This window comes from Anas platyrhynchos, chromosome 7 (assembly GCF_047663525.1).
Source record: "Anas platyrhynchos isolate ZD024472 breed Pekin duck chromosome 7, IASCAAS_PekinDuck_T2T, whole genome shotgun sequence".
In the NCBI taxonomy this organism is placed as follows: domain Eukaryota; kingdom Metazoa; phylum Chordata; class Aves; order Anseriformes; family Anatidae; genus Anas; species Anas platyrhynchos.
In genome coordinates this window covers 17897376-17918088 of record NC_092593.1, presented here as the reverse complement: position 1 = coordinate 17918088, position 20713 = coordinate 17897376, and the positions used below count along the sequence as shown (strand labels likewise).

Genomic DNA, 20713 nt, shown 5'->3' with positions numbered 1-20713 from the left:
CTGATCAGTTTCAATTTACTGAACAGTTTAGTTTCTAAACTATGAACAGAGGTTTAGTTTCATAATTACTCTGCAACTTCATTAAAATACAAGCCTTTCTTCTTGTTCCAGTGTGTCTGTTTTCCTCATTGCAATATATTCATGTCTGTTCTGGAAATATAGTGATATTCTCCTGAAATTTTCATTTGATATTAGCAGGTAATTGAGACACAGCAGTTTGGGTAAAACTTGCTGGAAATTAGCCATTACTTTCCAGCCATGACAGCAAGCAACCATAGGATAGGTCTGAACATGAATTTCTTTCTTAATGCCTGTAATTTTCAACTGCATTACTGTATGTACAAAACAAGACAAACCGTTGTCTCTTTACAAAGTTACTGGAAATAGGATATAAAGGATATACACTATACATCATGCATTCTCTACATAATCATACAGCTGGGCAATATATAAAATTATTAAATCAGTAAGATTGACTATTGATTTTAAAAGATTTATGTTTCCTCTATCTTGACATCAATTAATACAGAAGAACTTACTAATTTTACCACCTCTATACCAATAGAACCAAGATGTTTCCTTGTGCTTTATGACTAGTTCCATGGATGGGACAACTTAAATCAGATCATTGAATGGCGTTGGCTATAGCATTGACGTACTTTTTTTGCCCCTACTAATTCACCTGCAGGAATACTTTTGTTCATTAGAAATGTTAGGCAAGAATTGGAAACTGAAGAATGTCAAACCTAGATACTCCCATGTGCTTGGGGGTGGGGTGGAAATCTACAAAAGGACTTACTCTTCCAAACAAATGAAATAGAAATAGAGCACATTTACATAAAGAACACCAAGTTTCAGTCAAATCTTATCTACAGCTCCCTTTGATATGTTACTATTTTGATCAAGCGAGAACAAAATGTCTCAAATAGTTTTACAAGTTTGCTCAAGATACATATATATATATATATATATATATATATGTATATATTTTAAGGCTGAATTGTTCACGTAATTTCAATCAAACAGAAAAGAGGAACATATGGATTAATTGCATCAGAGTTGATCCAACCCCTTGTTCCAGCAGCACTTGGTGAAATTAATATTGAACCACTTAGTAACATCACTCTCACTAAACACAATTAATGACTGAGTCTCCCTCTGCCTTTGAATTAATCTACCTGGAACCCTGTCCAAAACCACATAACAGAACTTACAAATACTTCTAGTGGTATTTTTCACGCAGATGGACAAAGTATAATGAAGATGGTAGAGCAACAAACTCAGTGTTTATCCTTTCCATAACATGCTTTTAATCAAATCAGTATTTCTCAAGTCTTGGATCAAGCACTACTACCAAAAATACTTTACTGAAAGTACTTTACAATAGCATAGATAATTCCAGATGAGTGTTCAATTCTATGTCCTACACAGACTTAAATATTTCCTTACCTGTATTGGAAACACTGCTTGTCATGCATACTAGAAGATTATTTATCTTTTTTGTACTGGCACCTCATTGTTATTCTGTTTTCTACTCTGTACATCACCACCCCTTCTCCCATCTCCAATGTATTAGTTGCTACGTATATGATCTTGCATATTAAACACAATCTCATTTTTACTACTGTACTCGAAGTCATTCCATTCTTTGTATTTAATAAGACTAATTGTTTCTGTTCCTTGTCACTTTCCTCCAGTTTCGTCTTTCAGCACAACCTGCTGCACCTCTTCAATTAACCCCTTACCCACTAATATAATTTTTATTAAACTGTCTTATTGCAAATTCTGATTGCTATATCATATCAAATGCTCTACTAAAACAAATAAATCAGATCTACTGTTTTTCTTGTAAAAAAAAAAAATTTTGATTAAAAAGCATTATTTAGTCTGACTTGATACACCACTGAATTGTACTTTATGCAATTTTCCATTCAGATCCAAGTCTATAATTATTCTTTCTTTCAAATATTGTTCTAACCCTTGCATACTTCTGAAATCCAACTAAAAGGCCTGTGTTTGTTCAGACCACTTTTCTGCTTTCTTTAAGAGTGTTGCTGTGTTTGCTGTAGTAGAACAACCCACCTGACAGATTCACAGAAAGACAGAATTTACAATACTCATGAAGTTCGTGTTCTTTCATCTTTCTAGAATAGAAATTATCGCACCCTCTGACTTGAACAGATAAAGCACCTTGATGCTTGTTTCCATCTTGAATTTGGTCATTTCATTGCCATATCCTACTTTTCTAACAGTAAGCCACCCTATGTCAAATATTGTCCAAGATTTTTGGATCCAAATTAAAAAAGACCATTTATCTTGACCAGCTTTTTCTGCATGGCAGCCCCACTCTTCATCTCATTTGTAAAGCTAAAGTTTTTTTCCCTTGTTTATTTATTATTTATGTTCAAGGTCTATATGCTAGTCCTCCAACTTTCAGTACATCATGCACTTTCTGAGCTCCAAAATACAGTTTTCTTGGCTGATTTTTTCCTCTCCTTCTTCAACAACCTTAGCTTATTTCTGTTTAACAAATCTTGATTCTTTACTTGCCAAATTGCAATAGGAAGAGCTATCCTTACAGATAGATCAATCTAAATCTCTTTATTTCACCTATTTAAGCTCTATTAAAAGGCTCTCACCTTTTAAGCTCTATTTTCATTAGCTATTTAAATTAACGAAAATGGTTCTAATTTGTCCGAAACACAGTTCTTTGGTAATTTGCAAAAGGAATTTTTGGTTACACTAAACAAACTGTTATTTACATGTTAAAAATGACATAATCCATTGGTATTTTTTATCACTATATAAACTGATACCCTTCTTTGAAGGGGTCCTATATGTCCCTAATCTGTATGAGAATACTGCAAATAATTACCTTGATTAGATTTTCTCTCTCTGAATATTAATAAGATTATTTAGGAACACTACTACACTAATTTTATAGCACAATCCCCACATGAGGATTTTCTACACATAAAGATTTATATTTAGCTTCTGTCCATCCCTCCTATGAATACGTAAGGGAAGAGAAGGTCATAGAAAATTTTGTGGCCCTCTGGGAAAGTAGGAATTTGCAGTAAAATTAAAGGCAAAGCGAACAGCCCACATACATATTTTCTTGCAAAATCCTTTCAGCAATTCCACATTTTTATCCTACTGTAGCCAAAGGTCTGGTCCACAGATTTCTGGGCAACTTTACGAGGTATTTAAATTTCTAAGAAGAACAGTGAAATTAAGTATACGTGATACCCCCATTTAGATGTCTGAGGAAATAAGCATGCAAAAACAAATTTATTTTCCAGTATTAATGTATTTTTAGCAAAAATGCAATCTAAGCAGTCTTGTTACAATAATTTGGCAGAAGCAAAATAATCCAGCATTGAATATCCGAAATCTCAAAAGTAACTGTTCACTGTTAGAATATGTGAAAGTTTTGTTGCTCCAAAAGTAATGTTATTCCTGCTTTAACCTTTCATCAGCTTCTTGAGGATTCAAACATAATATAAAGTTTAGAAATATATTAAAATAATGAGCTAAAGTATGAATAAAATCAATAATTCATTATTTGTATACATAGTATGTTTATTTTTATTTTTTCCCTTGATATTTGTTCTGACCTATATTTAATAAATCCAGATGAAAACATTTGGCTCTGAAAAACAACAAATGCTGTAATAACACTAGCAGTTTAAGGATTAAAATTATGGTTTTATTTAAGCTGTATATCCAGAATCTGTTGCCACAGTTTTGAAATCACTCTTCAGAACACCAGCAGCCAATAGCTACAGATAATTTTTAACAAATCATGTAAACACTTACCTTGCTGTTTCCCTCCACTCAGCATCCTCTCCCTCACGCCAACAAATTTCATCAAGCTCAGTAAAGAGATCATGAGGAATGTGCTCCTCGTCATCATCCTCTGTTCCAAGAATAAACTGCACCCTTTGTGATGGAGTATCTGGGAGAAACATAAAAGTATCACCTTTTTTTTTTCCTCAGAGAAAGCAAATTCCTAAAATCTCATACGATTATTGAGACTCTCTCTGACTTGACTTGCTGCTACACACTAAACATGATTAGACTTATATTATAAAAATATTTATACACAAACTCTTTCAGATTCAGATCTCTATTTACTGTAATGGTCTAGTCAGCAAATTAAGTAAACTCATCTAAATATGGACGTACAGAAGTACTGAGTATTAGAAGCTGAAATGGTATCTCAGAAAAAAAAAAATCAGCATAGAGCTGATTAAAGAAGTTTACTCCATTGTTAAAAAAAAAAAAAAAAAAACACGTTGTAAGTCTGTATCTATAGACCTAGCAGAGCACACAAACCTGGCCTACTACATTTGCATTCTTTGTTTCACCTACCAGGAGAAAGAATCCTAAAGAAACCTCTCTAATGTCAATATTTAAGTGGGAACTCCAACCATCACTTGACCCTTTTAAAATGGTTGTTTCAGATGAACAAGCTGTTTATTAGTCCCAACTTCCCCATTTTGTTCTTCCTGTATCTGTCTTCCCTTTACATTTCTATCATTATTTATTTTACTTTATAATCCTTCACTTCAGACCACTTCAAAGACATACTATTTTTCTTTCATATTACTCAGTAAATTTCCAGAGCTCACAGAATACTTTAATATTCCTTATATTCAGCATTCACAGCTCAAATGTTTTAAGTCTAAAAAAAATAATAATTAAAAGGAAAACAAAGAACACTTATTTGGTTATTTAAATGAAAATCTTAGACTAAGAAACTCAGGGTGGAAACCACTCTCTCTAGAAATATAGTTATTTTTACTGCTAATAAATTTTAGATTTCTGAGAAGAACCAGAAGTCCTTTGTGACAGCTGATAGGGGCCAGGCTATCTTGCCAGTCAACCAAGAAAATTACTATGCAGCAGAACAGCTCAGCAATTCCTTGAACACTGTCTAAATGACGTTCTGTTTTACAACTATATTTGTAAGACAAGCTACACTATTTCCCATCCAGCAGCGAAGAGCATCTCTGAACAGGACACTCCAAGTCTTTGTATTTTGGAAAAACTCAGATGATAGAACTCGCTGAATGTTGAAGAGCAAATACAGCACTAATCAAAAACAATTAAATGTCCAACAATCAACTTGTTGATTAAATTCAACAAGATACCTCTTTTGTAATAGAAGTAAACTTACTACACCAATGAAACACCAACAAGACAATGGTTTTCACTTGAGGTTTATTCTCCTTAGCACAGTGTAAAAACAAAGAATGCAAAAAACAGGGTGAGATATAGGATAGCAGGAAAAGAAAGAGGCTCAAATACTACTAAAAGCTCTAGAGAACAGAGCTGCAGGGGGACAACTAAGGGGATGGAAATTACTTCTGGTAAAACCATTAAAAATCGGAAGTAAGCTCCACTTTACCCTTTCTTCTGTTGCTCATTTCTCTCACTGTTCTCTCCTTTTTTCTTTAACAACATTTCAAGCTTCCCACTATTTTAGACCCCCTTTCCAGCCTCTACCTTTTTTTTTTTTAATATCCTCCAGGATACATATTCATATCCACATGTTGGTACATTCTAGGTAAGGAAAAAGTAAATGCAAACATCAAGATGTGATCTGAGAGTAGGATGTGCATTCTAGTGAAGAAGTATGCAATTTGTTACCATTTCCCTGAAGGAAAAAAAATCAATGAGATCTGAACGTACAAAGGACAAGCACATATAACTAGTGACAGACCATAGAAAGCAAGCTACTGGTAAAGAGCTGGACTGCAGTGAGAATATGAGAACAAGCCTTGCCAAGAACATCCCGTACCCTTGGTAAAAATCAGCACTAGGAACTAATTTACAGCAACAGCTACTGCTAATAAATGAGTAGAGTTGTATAGCAGAGCTGCCATTTTATGACAGTTGTGATACTCATGCAAAGGCACACTTTCAATGTGGGAAGGAAAGCAGAGGATTTCTGAATTCCGGTAAGTAGCAACAATACCTTACTGCTGTGGTTTGCTCTGCATCTTTCTCTGACATACAGAGAATTCTGACTAATTCTAATACTGCTAATTCTTCTGACTACAGTTAAAAACTGACATAAATTAAAAAAATGCACAAAGTTCTCTTTTCCTTGTTAACACATCAATGAAACTAACTGCTAGATTCTGGATATCATTTTTGCTTCAATTTGTATTTGCTTCTGAAACATGCAAACCACAGCTTAGTTTTCAGACAAGGAAACTGAGAAAAGTTAGGTTTGTAATACAATAATTGTATTTTAAGGATAAAATTCTAACAGAATTAAACAATAGCAACATGATAAAAAATAGATTTGTTGGTTTTACTTCTAAAACTGAGTTAACAGGATTACACGTGAGTAATGCCAGATGGATTTTGCTCTTATTCATGGGAGTAATAAATATCAAATATGTCATTAATGTGTTATACATAAAATGAGTAATGCGTGATTCAAAACCAATATGAAAGGATACTTCTATTGCTGACTGTCAAACTGTGATAACTTAATCCTCGGTGTAAAAGCAAAATATTTGCAAAATAGGACACTCATTTTTTTCAAGTCTAGGAAAACAGAAACTGGTTTAAATACATCACTCCTTCAAGTAGTAAAGCCAGGTTAGAAAAAAATCTTCATTTTATTAACCATACTCTTATAAAGAAATGAAAGTAATCTAGACTCAGCTAAAATGAAAAAAATGAATGGAACTAATTTGTTAAATTATTATTTCTAACACTAGCCATAGAGAAATAAGAATCAACATGAGTTTGAAGTTGAACAATAAGCAGCTGGTGGTTCTTCCCAAGTAAGCTCATCACCAGCTCATCACCAGCTCAGGAAATCCTTCAGAACCTGCTAGGATTGCACAGAAAGCAGTCTGAGCCATCTCAGTCAGGAAAAGTTGAAGCAGCTTTCTATTTGCTGTTGCTCCACCAGCCCATGGGAGCCCTCTGCTAATGCTCACATCACCCACGTAGCACTCACACAGACACCCAAACCACCTCCGATACCTCAAATTCAAAACCCACGTGAAACACCTAGGAATTCCAAGTTTAAAAGTCTGTACCTTCACAGCCCTATCAGAAGCGTAGAAATTAAGAGGTGGATACAGGATTGTCAAAAGCATCAATTCACTCATGCTGGGATTCAGTACTGCAGGAAGGAAGTGAACCTGACATACCACTCAGTACTTTGATTACCTTCAATGTAAAGTCATTAACATCCCTAAGCCAAAAGGAAGATACAGACATGCCAAAAGAACAGAGCTGAAAGCCAGAACTGCTAATAAGTTAATTCCCAGACGACAACAAGTAAAGCTGCTTCCTGGAACAGCACGGAGTGCAGGCCAGGAGGAACAATGGCCTGTACTGCCATCCTGCCTCATAAAACACACATCGGAAAGAACCATGACTGGCATTTTCCTCTTTTAAGCCACCCCAACTACAACCATACTCCTTGATCATCACAGCTCCCTCTTGCCTTAGGGAACAAGGTGAATGCAAGACTCGGGTTGGGATAAACAAGAATCATTTTTAACCCCTCCACATAAGCCCAGCCCAGAAAGAGCCTGTGCCAGCTCTCCTCTCAGTGAACTCCTCCTCAGAGCGGAACTGCACGCACTCTGGCCAAGCCATGCCACAAACAGAAACACAGCTTTGGGTGCATACCACATGTATTCCACATTTTGTCCTCTACTCTTGATTAACTCTAAAAAGGGTACAAACATGTATTTCTGGAAATACTTACTCTATTACCTCACTTATCAGAATAGGATTCAGCATTTCTAAGCCTGTTGGGAACCTGCGTTCCAGATCAGTATTAACAGGCTAATACTTTCCATCGGGGGTCAGTAGATAGAGGAATGAAAAATTATTTTTCTAAGCTAGGAAACACACTAAACATTGAAACAAAGTTTACATTACAGAAGTTTGCATAAGATAGTAAACGTCGTAGACAAGATTTAGTTATTGCCTCATGCCCTTGTGCGTTCTCATTAAAGCAACATTAAATACACAAACATTTTTTTGGTTGCTCTCTGCATATGACAGGCTGCAGACAGGGTGTGAACTGGTGTAACATAGTTGACACGGACAGCAGTTCACCTCAGGTGAAGAGGAGGTGGAGTGAAAAATTCCAAGGATCACAGAAAAGACAGCAGCACCTCAGACACAAACAAACATTCCTTCTCCTCCTGCTTGTGCTCACCAAGGAAGCAACGGATGGGGGCTCTCCCCCCATCTCCATCCAGTATGGATTAGACTTTGCCCCAGTCAGCAAATGTAGGGATCATAATTTTTACTTACAAAATATGGTAGGGAAATTAAAAGAAAATTTACATTACTAAAGTACTTATAAAATAGTAAACACACAACACACATCTGAAAATCTCTTCAAAAGATCTTAGAAACTGTGTTAGATTGGGAGAAACTATATTCCCCTGCTTGCTTCTCTGTTTTCAGGAAACTGCATTTTCCTCACATTAATCGTTTCCATTACCTCAGGGCTGTGACAAATAATCTTATCTTTTGTATCTCACAATACGGACAATCCCCAAGCTTCTATTTCTCCTCTTTTAGCTAGACTCTTTAAACTGCTGTTATGATACATTTCTATAATCCAGATGTACTGCAACCTGTTCCCTAGCTGCCCAGAGATTCAAACTTCCAAGTTCATCCTTTGGCAGACAAAGCATATAGTTAAGGGTAGGGGAATTCTCCTACACCTGTACTGTTCACAGATAAATTGATTTTCCCCATTAATATCCCTTTGAGGTTTGAGATCAGCTACTGAACATAGTTAACTTAGTCCTTTGGTTATACTTTCCCTTAGCCCCTCTAGAGAAGTCCCCCTTTGCAATTCACATTTTTGCCTGCATTACCTTCATGTGTACAGTCCTCTGCTCAGTTCAGCTCCAGGCCGGCTCAGCTTCCCTTGCTACATCTAGTATCATAAATTACAAACTTAAGCCTCTTTAAAACTGGAGAAATATTAAAGCCAGGTTAAAAATAAAATAAATAAAATACAAAAACTAAAAAAACCTTGCATAAGTCCTGCTGTTGTCTAGTCCTAGAAGACACCACACAATACTGAAATCAAACCCTCACAGCTGCGTTCACTTTACCTTCACAAAACCTGTCCTTAAAAAGACATGCTGAAGAGAGCTGATGTTTTGCTATTCTACCCCATTCTATCCCAAAACAGAAACCACTCAAAATTGACACTAAAATCCACGTGCATACCAACTGTAAACCTACCAGACAAAGGGAAATCTGCACCATACTTTCATTGCCACCACAACTGGCAGAGCTGACAGAGCTGTCCCTGTTAGCTTGTAGCCTCGCACCAGAAGGCGCTGGCCCCCATTGCCCTCCCAGGAAATAGCACTGGGGAGCTGCTACTGCCTAGAGACAGCTTTTTTGCCAAATTAGTTTTAACCTGAATCAATTCCTTAATTTAATTCACAGAGCAGCCACAATACTTGCACCACAGGAAAGCTGTGGAGGAGGGTAGCTTAAAGCATGAACCTGGGGCCTTAAATACAACAGCAACATTTCAGCTGTACCAATAGCCCTCTTCAGTAAAGTGAACAGAATTGCTGCATTTTAACTAGAGTAGGTAACTTCCCTAGATTTCTCTTTTCTCTTTTTTTCCTTCCAAAAATTATAAGACAAGATGGTAGAAGTCAAGATGTTGTAATTGCTTAGCTTCCAATTTTTCTACCCAAAAAAGCCTCTCCATGAACAAGCCACGTAATCTGAAAATTATGCAAAGGTGCATTGTTATGACAAAATGGAAACCTCTTGAGAAACCTCATCCCACCAAGAAGCAACAGACAGACAGTGAGACACAGATGTGGGGAAAACAAACATAAAATTTCATTAAGTAATCTGCACCCCCAAATGACAGGGCTCACTCCTTCTTCTTCCACTAAATACATATTCCACATATTACTTGTCTACAAACTCTGAATCTGCACACAGAGAACATTTGGGTTATTTTTGAAGAGTGACAGTAGGAGATTTAAAAAAAAAAAAAAAAAAAAAAAAAAAAAAAGCTTCTGCGCAGCCATCAGAATGTTCCAAATACATTATCTGCAGAAACCATCTCTCAGACAGTAGCTGGTATAGCTTTCCCAGACAGGACTCAGAGGGATTACCAGGAAGCTTCCAACCATAGGTATTACATTGAATACAGGTGTTTTCCAGCCATTTGATACAAAGAAAGCTGTTTAAAAACTTGTTTTTCACTAGATTGGAACCAGGTGTGCACCTGTCCACTCTGAGTGGGGGCAGTCACAGCCCCACTGCACCATGTGCACAGTGCAGCTCCCTGTCTGCAGAGTGATAGCAAAGCAAGATCTGCACCTACAGAAACTTCACAGATGAAGTTATAAATTATGCAGCTATAAATTATGACCAAAAAAAGCTTTATCCCATTCTTGGTTAACTGAGCAGTATGGAGCACTTCATGTCTTAATATTTCAGGCCTTTACTTCTTCCAGCATCTCTATTATTCAGTTCTTGCATCTTTTGTCTTTATTATACCTCCTTTCATGCTTCACCGCTTCAAAACATTGCTAATTTATTCTCTTGTAACACAAAAATCCTCATGTATTTTTCTGACTTACTTCAAAGCGCTGTTTTCCATCAGCTGGTTGCACAGTGCTTATTTTCTCTATCTTTCTTCTTGCACCTGCTTGTTGAAATGCTTTTTTTTTTTTTTTTATCATCCTCCTCCCCAGTTCCCAAGAACGCAGCCTCCTACTATTCAGCAGAAATGCATTAAAAGGGCTCTATGGCGAGAGGGAGCTAAGCACATTTCTGCATGTTAAATTAAGTCAGAATGATTCGTGAATTAAGGGATTATTTCAGATCTGTTCTCTTAGGTAGCACAGTTCCTCATCTTGAGTTATGCATTGAGGAGAGGAAGCTCATTCATCTCCTCGCAACTTCCCTGAGCCTCTGGGTTCTGTTACAACCTTGGGGTCATGGGGAATGAGAGATAAGAAGCATGATTGCAGTTTAGTGGATTCAGATTTAGTAAGAGAATTATCCTTTACTGCCTCTGAATAAATAAATTATAGAAAAACTATGCTTCTTTTCTCTGTATAGGTGATGCTTCTCCCCTGACAGCACAGCAAGCTGCCTATAACTCCTGTAAGGAAAATCCTCAGCAAAAGCTGTGGATGTAGACTACCAACAATGAATAGTTTTGTTTGCCTGCTATGACTGTGATTAACCCCTCCATTCTGGTATAATTTTAAGCTTTACAAAGACAAATCTATTTCACCGTTGGATAGAAGATGCCACGTTTCTGCCTGGATGGACAGGTATCAAAGCTCAAAGTCTCTTTCTCTGGCCAAGCTTCCAGGAGTCCAAATAGCTGAGGGAAAAAATCCTCAAATTTTACTACTTAGATATTATTTCAGGGTGGAAAATTTGGATATTTCCAGATTTTTCTAAATGTTTGATAGTTCTGTCTTTGGCTCCCTTAGAAAAATAACTGTAATCACTCAAACATTTTAAAGATTATCTTTGGCATTCTGGATCTGAAGAAGACTGAGATGTTCTGGCCTGTATCTTTTCTGTCTTGGGCATTATAAAAGTAATAGTTTTATGTGCCAAGATTCACACACCCTTTAAGTGGTAGCTATAATTCCTTCATAAGTGAAAATGTGACTTACAAAAGTGCAGTCTTGCATTTATTTCAAACAAGTATACCTGTATTACTGCTATTCCACTCTTGGAGCTCACTTGAATATAGGTTGATTTTCACTCTACACAGGATTGCGTTGAAGAGCACATCTTGTTTGCACAACTGTCAAATACTATTAAACTGAGCCAGTGTAGTTCATTTTTACTTTTGACATTAAGAAGGACACAAGCCTAGGTCTCCAGAAGTTGAAAGAACAGAGCTAAATTTTCAGCCAAAACGTGTCACATACTGGCACTTAAATAAAACCAGATGACTCAACAGAAGACATCGCTTCATAGAGTAAGATATCTCACTTCTTGGCTAATGTAACTTTCAATTGTTTCTCTTTACTCTGACATTATATGTATATATGCATATTCTATTTGAAAGCTATTTAATAATTTATGAACTCTGCTGTTTTCCAAGAAACTGATTTCAATATAGTATAGGGTCTTCATACATTTGAAATACATTCCAGACAGAACCAATTCAGCCAATTTTTTCTTCACTCTTAAAAACTTCTCATATCTAAGTTTGGAAAAGTCTTTCTGCTTCATTCTCATGAATGTAAGATCCTTGTGAAATACCTAAGTATTTCAAGGTCTTTAAAATACACAACCATCAGCATTTATAATCTACTATTCTAAAGCTTTCAACACACATAATATATACCTAAGATTAAAATATTATCTTATGATTACCATTCTGTAACCTAAAACTACATTCGCATATTTCTCTAATGATTTAAAAACATTCTTCATTTGCTCACTGACAAAGGGTTTCCTATACATGCTTCCATTCTATTTTTAGTACTTATTATAGCCTTGGACATTTCAGTACACATGCTTTTACACATTTTCAGTACACATGAATAGCAAAGAATATTTGTATATTTTGAGACAAAGCTTGCCTAATCTATTCATTACTACCTTTTTCTGCTTTCTATAGTGTTTTTGAATTTAAAATTTTGAGAACTTCAGGAGTTTTGTGTTATTTTAAGGTTTGTTCATTGAAAGGTATTTTTCCCATTTGTTCTCAAGTCCTTAAGAGACTCATCTCATAACGGCACCTTACAGTATCATGTAAGGAAAAAAGCAAACGCCATCTGGATCGTTTAGGTCTGTTAAAACACTACAGCTTCAGTGACACCAGCATTGTTACAAAAACAATTGTAAAAAAACACAACTCCTTTATGTTGTTTTAGGGGAAAATACTCCAGAATCTTCACTGAGCACTACTGGTGCCATAAAGCACTTACTCCACCTCAGTGGTCATGGCACTCTACCTTTACGTGAACGCTCATGGACAGTCTCCTACAGAAATAGGAATTACTGAAGTTTGTCACTCATTAACCACCCCTGGTTGCTGACATTCATCAGAGGAACAAATATTGTCTCTTCAGCTGGGACAACACAGCCTCTACTAAGTTCTCCAGAACTCTGCTCCTAATGATATCACAACAATAACAGGAGGATAGACCGTGCATAGTTGTACTGATGTTTATTACTAAAAGACACAGAAATAAAATTTAACTTACCAAAAGGAGGAGATTCTCTCCCGTCTTCTAATCCTGAATCTCGCTCTCTGTCTCTCTTTCTGTGTTTATGTCCACGATGCCTATGGCGTCTGTGACTCTTTCTTCCACCCAGTGGCACATGAACTCCAATGAACAACGTTCGATGGCCTATAGGTAAAAAAAAGTTACCTTTTAAAAAGAGGCTGTGGCAAAAAAATAAAAATATTAATAACTATAATATAATTGATGATGTGATTGTTATAATTGTAATAATATTAATTACCATTATGTTAGTAGTTGTAATATTATTAATTGCAATAAAGATACTATAGTGTCACACATATACAACTTCCAGATACAGGACAAAATCCCAGTTTTGAAGTCCATGTGATACAGTGCCAGATTTAAACATACATATATATATATATATATATATATATATTGCATCTCTGTGTGTGAACTTTGATTAAAGCCAGACAGGTGTTCTGTAAAATGTCTTCCAAAACAGTAATATCACAGAGACACATGGATCTCTTTGCATTGAACATTTGGTAAAGTTGCTGTTTGCCTTGTGTGTACAGGAACTTTACAAAACTCATTGCTATTTATGAGCCAAACCTTGACAGAATTCTTGTAGGAAATTCACTGAAGGGAAAAAAATAAAAATAAAAAAGACTGAAAAAAGAATGAAACACCATGGAAGCTAGACTACAAAATCCCTGTGCAAGGTATTTTACTGACATCATATTTACATCATAAATACACATAGCTGGTAGGTTAGGGTGCTTTCATTTTTCCTATTTTATTTCAAAAAGTAAATGAGAAGGTACACATTGCTATGCTTGCCACCATCTTTGAGCCTGAGGAATTTATATTGCTGATCAAGCCCAGAAGATTTAGCTCCCTTAGCTATGTAGGCTAGCAGGATCAGAGCACACAGTAAAGCATTCACAAGGGGGAGAGCACAGGGGAAACATGTAGAAAGTACCAAAAAAGAGAACAAATGGGAAAGAAATCATGACTCACTATAGGCAGGTCTCCTACATTTACTCAGCAGAAAGACATAGTCCAGATTACTCATCTCAAATAACATTTATTTTCTCCTTGAAATGAGCATAACACAGCTAGCGGATAATTGCTGCTTTGCTGCAATCATTCAGCAGCGTCAATCATTTGAAAAAGGTCAAGAACATTAAGCTAAGGTAGCACGTGATCTCTAATCCCATGGAGACTCCAGTGGGGGCAGAAAACACAGCAAGGCGGCTATTTGTCACAATACATCAAAGAAATTCAAAGCCGACAGGAATTCTCTGCAGAGGCAGAACTAAAGAAGCTGGAGACCAGGCTCTGGACACCACACTAGTTTATTTCCTCAACTTGGGATGGTGTAGAGGGAACTAGAAAGCAGACATCAGTTTTGGGTACTATTCTTGTATGGTCAGGACATTTTTCTGAAGCAAAGGCCATGAGTTGAAAATGTATTAATTTAACATACCTCTTTCTTCTTACTTATTACATTTAACCCAAGAAATTATTTAAAAAGAACTGCTGCCTTTAGTGTATTTCAAATGTATTGCAATCAGTAGCGCATGAAACGAGGAAAAATGCATTCCATAAAAAGAATTCATTAAAATGATACCAAAGGACAACAGGAATGTAGTACTCAACACATTCTTGTTTGCTTCCTTAGGTAGAAAAAAAAATCAAAACAATGTTTTGAAATACATTTAAATAAAATATATGTATTGTATAAATTACATATATATTATTTATATACTACATAAATGGAAATAATATAAATATCTGAGAAAATAGAATTAATATACAATCTGAAAGTTTATTAAAGAAATGCAATAGGCTAATATGCTCTGCAATGTCCTTTATATAATTCTACAAATCCACTGTTAAATTGTATAAATAATTTATTAAAAAAAGATTATTCTCAATCAAATTGCACATACTCAGGGAACAAAACTCAGAATATAGTGTTAACTTAAACCTATGCATTGATAGCGTAAGAGGCTTTGGCCTCTTGCAGTTTACCTTCAAAGCATTAAAACACTCCATAAGTAAAAATATTTTACAGATTAGAGAAACAAAAACATTGTTATAAAGTGCTTTTTTAATTTTACAGGATTAATAAATCCAAATTATATTATAAAAGATTTTAAAGGGATCCTGTTAACTATACTTAATTTTTAGACAGATGAAAGCACATATAAGCTCATGTAAAATTGGGATTTATTCTAAATTTCTGAAGAAAAAGGGTATTGTACTGTGAACACATGGAGGTATAAAATCTTTGCCCTAGAAAAGACAAAAATGAAACATACATTATTAATATAAACCCATCCTGCAGAGACATTTCTCAAAATAAAATCTAAGTACAGGGTTGTTTAGGGTTACTGTATTCCACAGAATAAATTTTTCCTTACACCTAGATTTTATTTTAAGAACCAGTAGCAAATTAACTATGCAAGAAGGCAACTTCAGAAAAGCAAACCTTTTTAGCACAGTGCTTGAAAATGACAGACCTAAAAAACACCTTCAAAACTTGGCATTCTGGGTCTTCAAAACAGAAGCTTGTTCTAGGCTTACTCATGAAACAAATGGAAAGGAAATTAATTTAGTGGAACTTGTAAAGCTTTGAAAACATATATCTCATTGTAATTAATGGTGTTTGATGGCCTAACTCAAGAACTTGTGGGAATTGGAAATCCCATTACAGTTGTCTGAATGGACGTGACATTGCAAGAGAAAATACAGATGGAGAGAAAGGAATTTACGTGCTTCCTTTAATTTAGACAAATCAAGATCTTTTTAATGGAATGCTAAGAGTGTGACCTTTTTTTGCCCCAGTTCCGCTCATTCTCCTTCCAAACAACTGTACACAGAAAACACACACGCATGCACACTCTTGGTAGGCAGAACACACACACAAAGCACTTTCACCTCCCTGCTTCCCCATCAGTAGAGGCTCCACAGGTCTCCATGCATCCAAGGTGTTCTTTCAGTGAATCAGGCAAGTTGGTGCCTGCTGCATAAAAGGGGGCTGTTCTGGATCTAGACATTCACGAGCTCCTGGTGCTCATGGTACATCTGCCTCTGCTTCTTCCCACCAGCAATGATTCAGCTCTGTCTTGGGCCCCTGCTGAGACCCAGGCTTACAGGTCGCTGCTCATGGGCACAATGGGCAGGGGCAGATGGTTCTTGAAACATTTCCAGAAAGAGAGCAAAGGCAGGCTTTTGTGACCTACTAAGGAAACGCACTGCAAAGTCAAGATGCCTTGAGAGAGAATATTGCCAGTGGTTCAAGTCCCCAGTGACAACTGACCTCAGCAGGAGAATGCGGGGTTCTCACTCCTCTATAAAACATTCACAGCCTTGAAGCATCTTTTATGTATTGCCAGCTAAAGCTGAACCAAATGCAGTGTTCTGTGTACTCAAAATCAACAGTGAGGTAGAGACAGAAAACCAGCAGTCCATGTAGAGTTAAAAAAAAAAAACTATAGGAGAAAAAGTGATTATGGTGAATTGTGTAGGAGTTGAGAGTACATGACTCATTATTCGTTATTGTAGTGCGGCAGGGAGGCAGAGCTAAAGAGAAAGCAGAAAAGACAAAAGCTGTGCTTCCTAAACCAACAGTTTACATGGCTGTCTGTGGATATTGTTTGCTCAAGGGCCATTTTTCACCTTTCTGCCATGCTGTCATTTGGAGAAACGGACAAAGTCTCCCCATTTTTTTTAGAACATATGTGCAACTTATGTTCTAGGTTAAAATGCAACAGAAATTATACAGAAATCTCTAAAACCATATCCCTGGCCCAAGAAAGCATTAAGGACATACTGAATATGGAGCATGAGAGCATTGCTCTAAAATCATTAAAGGACATTTTTAAAGGACACCGATCGATCACTGCCTTCCCAACAAACAGACCCTTTTAACAAAACATTTTTCCAGGTTGTAGGTGGACTAAAAAAAAACATCTTTTTAACTGCATTTTTAAGTCCACTTCCTAATTCCCTATGTTGCTCCAGAGGAGTCCAGAGACACTGCGTGCACAGTCCTATGACAAGATCAGACCTCAGACCTTCCAGACAATTAAAAAAAAAAAAAAAGTCAGCAGAAACAGAATGTAAAAGGATCTCCTCAGACATGCGTGCACATTCCACTGCTGTTTATCTGAGGAAGAAAGTGACCTATATTTCTATTAGTTACAAGTAAGGAAGATACAAACAAAAAGAATAGCTATGTAAAGGACTAAATATTTCTCTCGTGGTGTTTCAATTTTTTCATGCACATTATGCAGCATTCTCTAATAATGGTGAATGGTCTGGTAAAAAAGAATGAGATTCTACTAACAGATTGTGAAAATTTCACTGAAATATTTTGTAGGTACAAATGTCCTCATGTTGCGATCGTGACCCACAAGATTATGCAAAGTTCAAAGCAGAACAAATTCAACCTTTCTCTGTTCACACATCTTCCATTAACATAGATAGCTTTTTATTATGGAATTAGTTGTTTTATGTCAATTTCACTTATTGGAATTTTACGGGGTGAAATATTTGGAAATATTAGCTCCCACAAATATTGAGCAGGTTTCTTTTCAGTGAAGTTCAGAGCAAAATCAAACTTCAAAACCCAAAGCAACAACATACCATGACTTTCAGCCAACACTATGTAGTAACTTCTCTGCTTTCATTATTTCATTACTCTTCATGTGAACCTTCAAAGTGATTTTGCTAAAATGTCCAGCAGCATTATTCACTAATCTGTGAGGTGAATCCCCCTCCCATGGACATTGAACACCTGGGAAGTGACAAGAGACCCTCCAAAAGGGACCAAACTGGGCAACTGCCTAGGCAACAATGAAAGCACAGCTTAAGAGAAAAAAGTAAGTGAGATTTTGAGGAATATTTTGAGACATAGGTAAAAGCAGATGACTAGATGAGAGGTACTACAGAAAGACATGCCTTGGAAATGACAAAGGAACAAGCTGGAGTCTGTAGTGAAAGAATTCTGTGCTTGTAAAGGCAAAATGGCTCTTTCTAAGAGACCTTTTCATAGACAGCTACAGCTGTACACATCCGACATTACAAGCACAGACTAACCCAAATCTCTCTCAGACTTTTTACTTCTAAGGTTTATATTCTGCTCCTCTAAGCATAATCAACATTGTCACAGGGAGCACGAGGTAGATCAGACCGTCAGGATGAACAGAGCACCCAAGGGAAACAGGGGCAAGGAGGCTTGAAGCAGGGGATCTGTACTGATGAGATAACAAATTATTTTCAATAGGCTGTAGCATCCAGGAATTCAGCGGTAGGGGAGACCTTGGTCAGTGTTCCTGTCCAGCCAAGCAGAATTAGTAGCTGACTTTCTTCCATGCAGGGGCAAGGCTGAAGTAAGGCCAGCAGGTTAATAATGATTAATGTTCTTTCAGTCCTGTGAGCTGCTAGGTCCCATTAATTTGCAGGTAAATAATGTCAGTGGCAGACAGGTCCACTATTATGTTATTTCTACAAAAACAACCAGTTTCTGAGACTGAGAAACCTACTTACCTGCTCTGGAACCACTCTGATTTTTACTAAATAATAAATGTAGATTAGAGATCAATCACAATGACTTTTTTCGTACATAAACCCTAACTGTACATAATCAAAATTTCAAGAAAATGATTTTAATTCACTGTCACAACCTAGAAGAAATCAAAAAAAGAAATAAGAACTATGATATCTTCGTTCAAAAGAGAACAATGAAACCCTCTCAGACTTCTCTTTTTTTTGGTCAGCAAGACATCTACTATCAAAATTAATCTTCATGAATGTTGCTTCTCTACAAAGGATCTCTACATGCACACCAAATTTTCAAATTAAATTTTGGTTTATAAATCATCGGCTTCTGCATCGTATTCAGCGTTGTTCTAGTGATGTTTATTTCCTAATTTAGCTTGAAGTCTTTTGTGACTTTTGGTAATCAATTCACATAATCTAAACATTATCCAAGGTGTCAGAATGCATATTCTCATGTACATGATTTATATACTAGATACCATGTTTTATGTATCTTGGGAGACATAAAAGAAGGCAAACTTGATTTCCCACAAGACAAATTTTTCTCATAATACTTAGGCAGATAAAATGTACAAGGCAAAAACAGCTTGAGCAAAATCTTGACTTCTCTGAGTCAAGGACCATTTTGGATTTGCTTCATCAGAGCCAGAATTCATTCCTGATTCACACCTGGGCCTCCACCTAACAATCCCATCTCCAGCCATCTCCGTGTCAAAGCTGCTTCTCAAACCAGGCCACAGGAACACCCACAGCAGTTCTGCAATCCTGCTGCAAAGATCCCGGGATATGCAGCTGACCACCCATAGCAAGGACAACAGTGGAACAGTCATTTTTCACTCTTAGCTAATATGGCAAGCATAAACAAAAGATCTTAGCCTAAGTGCACTTAGTGCCAATTCTTTTGTATATCTATGCAGTTTCTGCATATATTTATAGTCCTAAAGTCTGAGCAGGTCTAAGCAGATGAACTCAAAGCATCTGAAATCTGCGAACACATACAGATCAATCTAAATACTTTTCATCTTTGATAGAAACATGAAGTACATGTACCCATTTTGTCAGAGGCAACTGAAGCAATTGCAGAGAGCCAGAGATAACAACAAGGAGTAGGCTGCGTGCAACTCTCTTGATGTGCCCATCTGTTAATGAAATCATTCCTACCTGCTTTCCGTACAGGTACTATACTACCTGTCGTTCTACAATTAAATACTTCAGCATCCAGAATCAATGCTGAATTCCCACTTAAGAATTCCACCACTGATAAAAATAGGACCATATTTATTACAGTAGGAACTTTATTCTGTACACACACTGAAAGGCAACATGCAAAACATGCGATTATAACCAAGGGAGATAGGCTTCTTGTTTTGCTTTTAGGAACAATTCCTCTGTCCCTTTATTAATGCGACAATCAGACGAATGACCTGTTCTGTATTAGTGACTGATCTTGAGCTGACAACTCAGTAAAAATGAATTACGTGGAAAAATCATTCATGCTGAAAATCTGAATGCCAGAGCTCTGCACACAATCTACTTCTGAAGCATTACAAAGCTGAAGCAAAAAGATACAATCTGAAGTATATACTGCAAGTCTCATTATTGGCATTAAGATGAACACTGTGTCTCTTCTGCTCCCATAGAACAGGAATTACAGTACTTTCATATCTCCCTTTTTTTTTTAAAAAAAAAAAAAGAAAGAAAAAGAAAAAAAAAACTGCTGTTCAGGGAAAGAAAACACTGATCTAGAGAGACTGAGGTAAAATTCTGGTCTTGTGGATGTTCTTCCAGGCAGCATTAATCACGATGATATTTTCGTGCTTTCAGCAAGATATGTACTTGCAACATATTTGCACAATGGCTGCCCCAAAATAGGCAAATGCAAGTATCTGCCAGGCCAAGAAATTTAAATTGGAAATTTTAGTACA

General features: G+C 36.5%; 1 protein-coding gene and 1 long non-coding RNA gene across 10 annotated transcripts in view; one reads left to right on the top strand and one right to left on the bottom strand.

Annotated features, from left to right (window-relative positions):
- The window catches only part of SLC4A10 (solute carrier family 4 member 10), a 157076-nt gene that overhangs the window by 73587 nt on the left and 62776 nt on the right, over positions 1–20713 (bottom strand). For all 9 annotated transcript variants that reach the window (XM_038182598.2, XM_038182601.2, XM_038182596.2 and 6 more), the window contains 2 exons: positions 13233–13379; positions 3820–3958 (listed from right to left, as the gene is read on the bottom strand). In XM_038182598.2, the coding sequence (XP_038038526.1) occupies positions 3820–3958; positions 13233–13379 (286 nt within the window). The remainder of the gene's footprint in view (positions 1–3819; positions 3959–13232; positions 13380–20713) is intronic.
- On the top strand, positions 5753–13223 carry LOC140002927 (uncharacterized). The gene is made up of 3 exons (XR_011810606.1): positions 5753–5966; positions 11113–11330; positions 12900–13223. It is a non-coding gene; the product is annotated as an uncharacterized lncRNA (long non-coding RNA).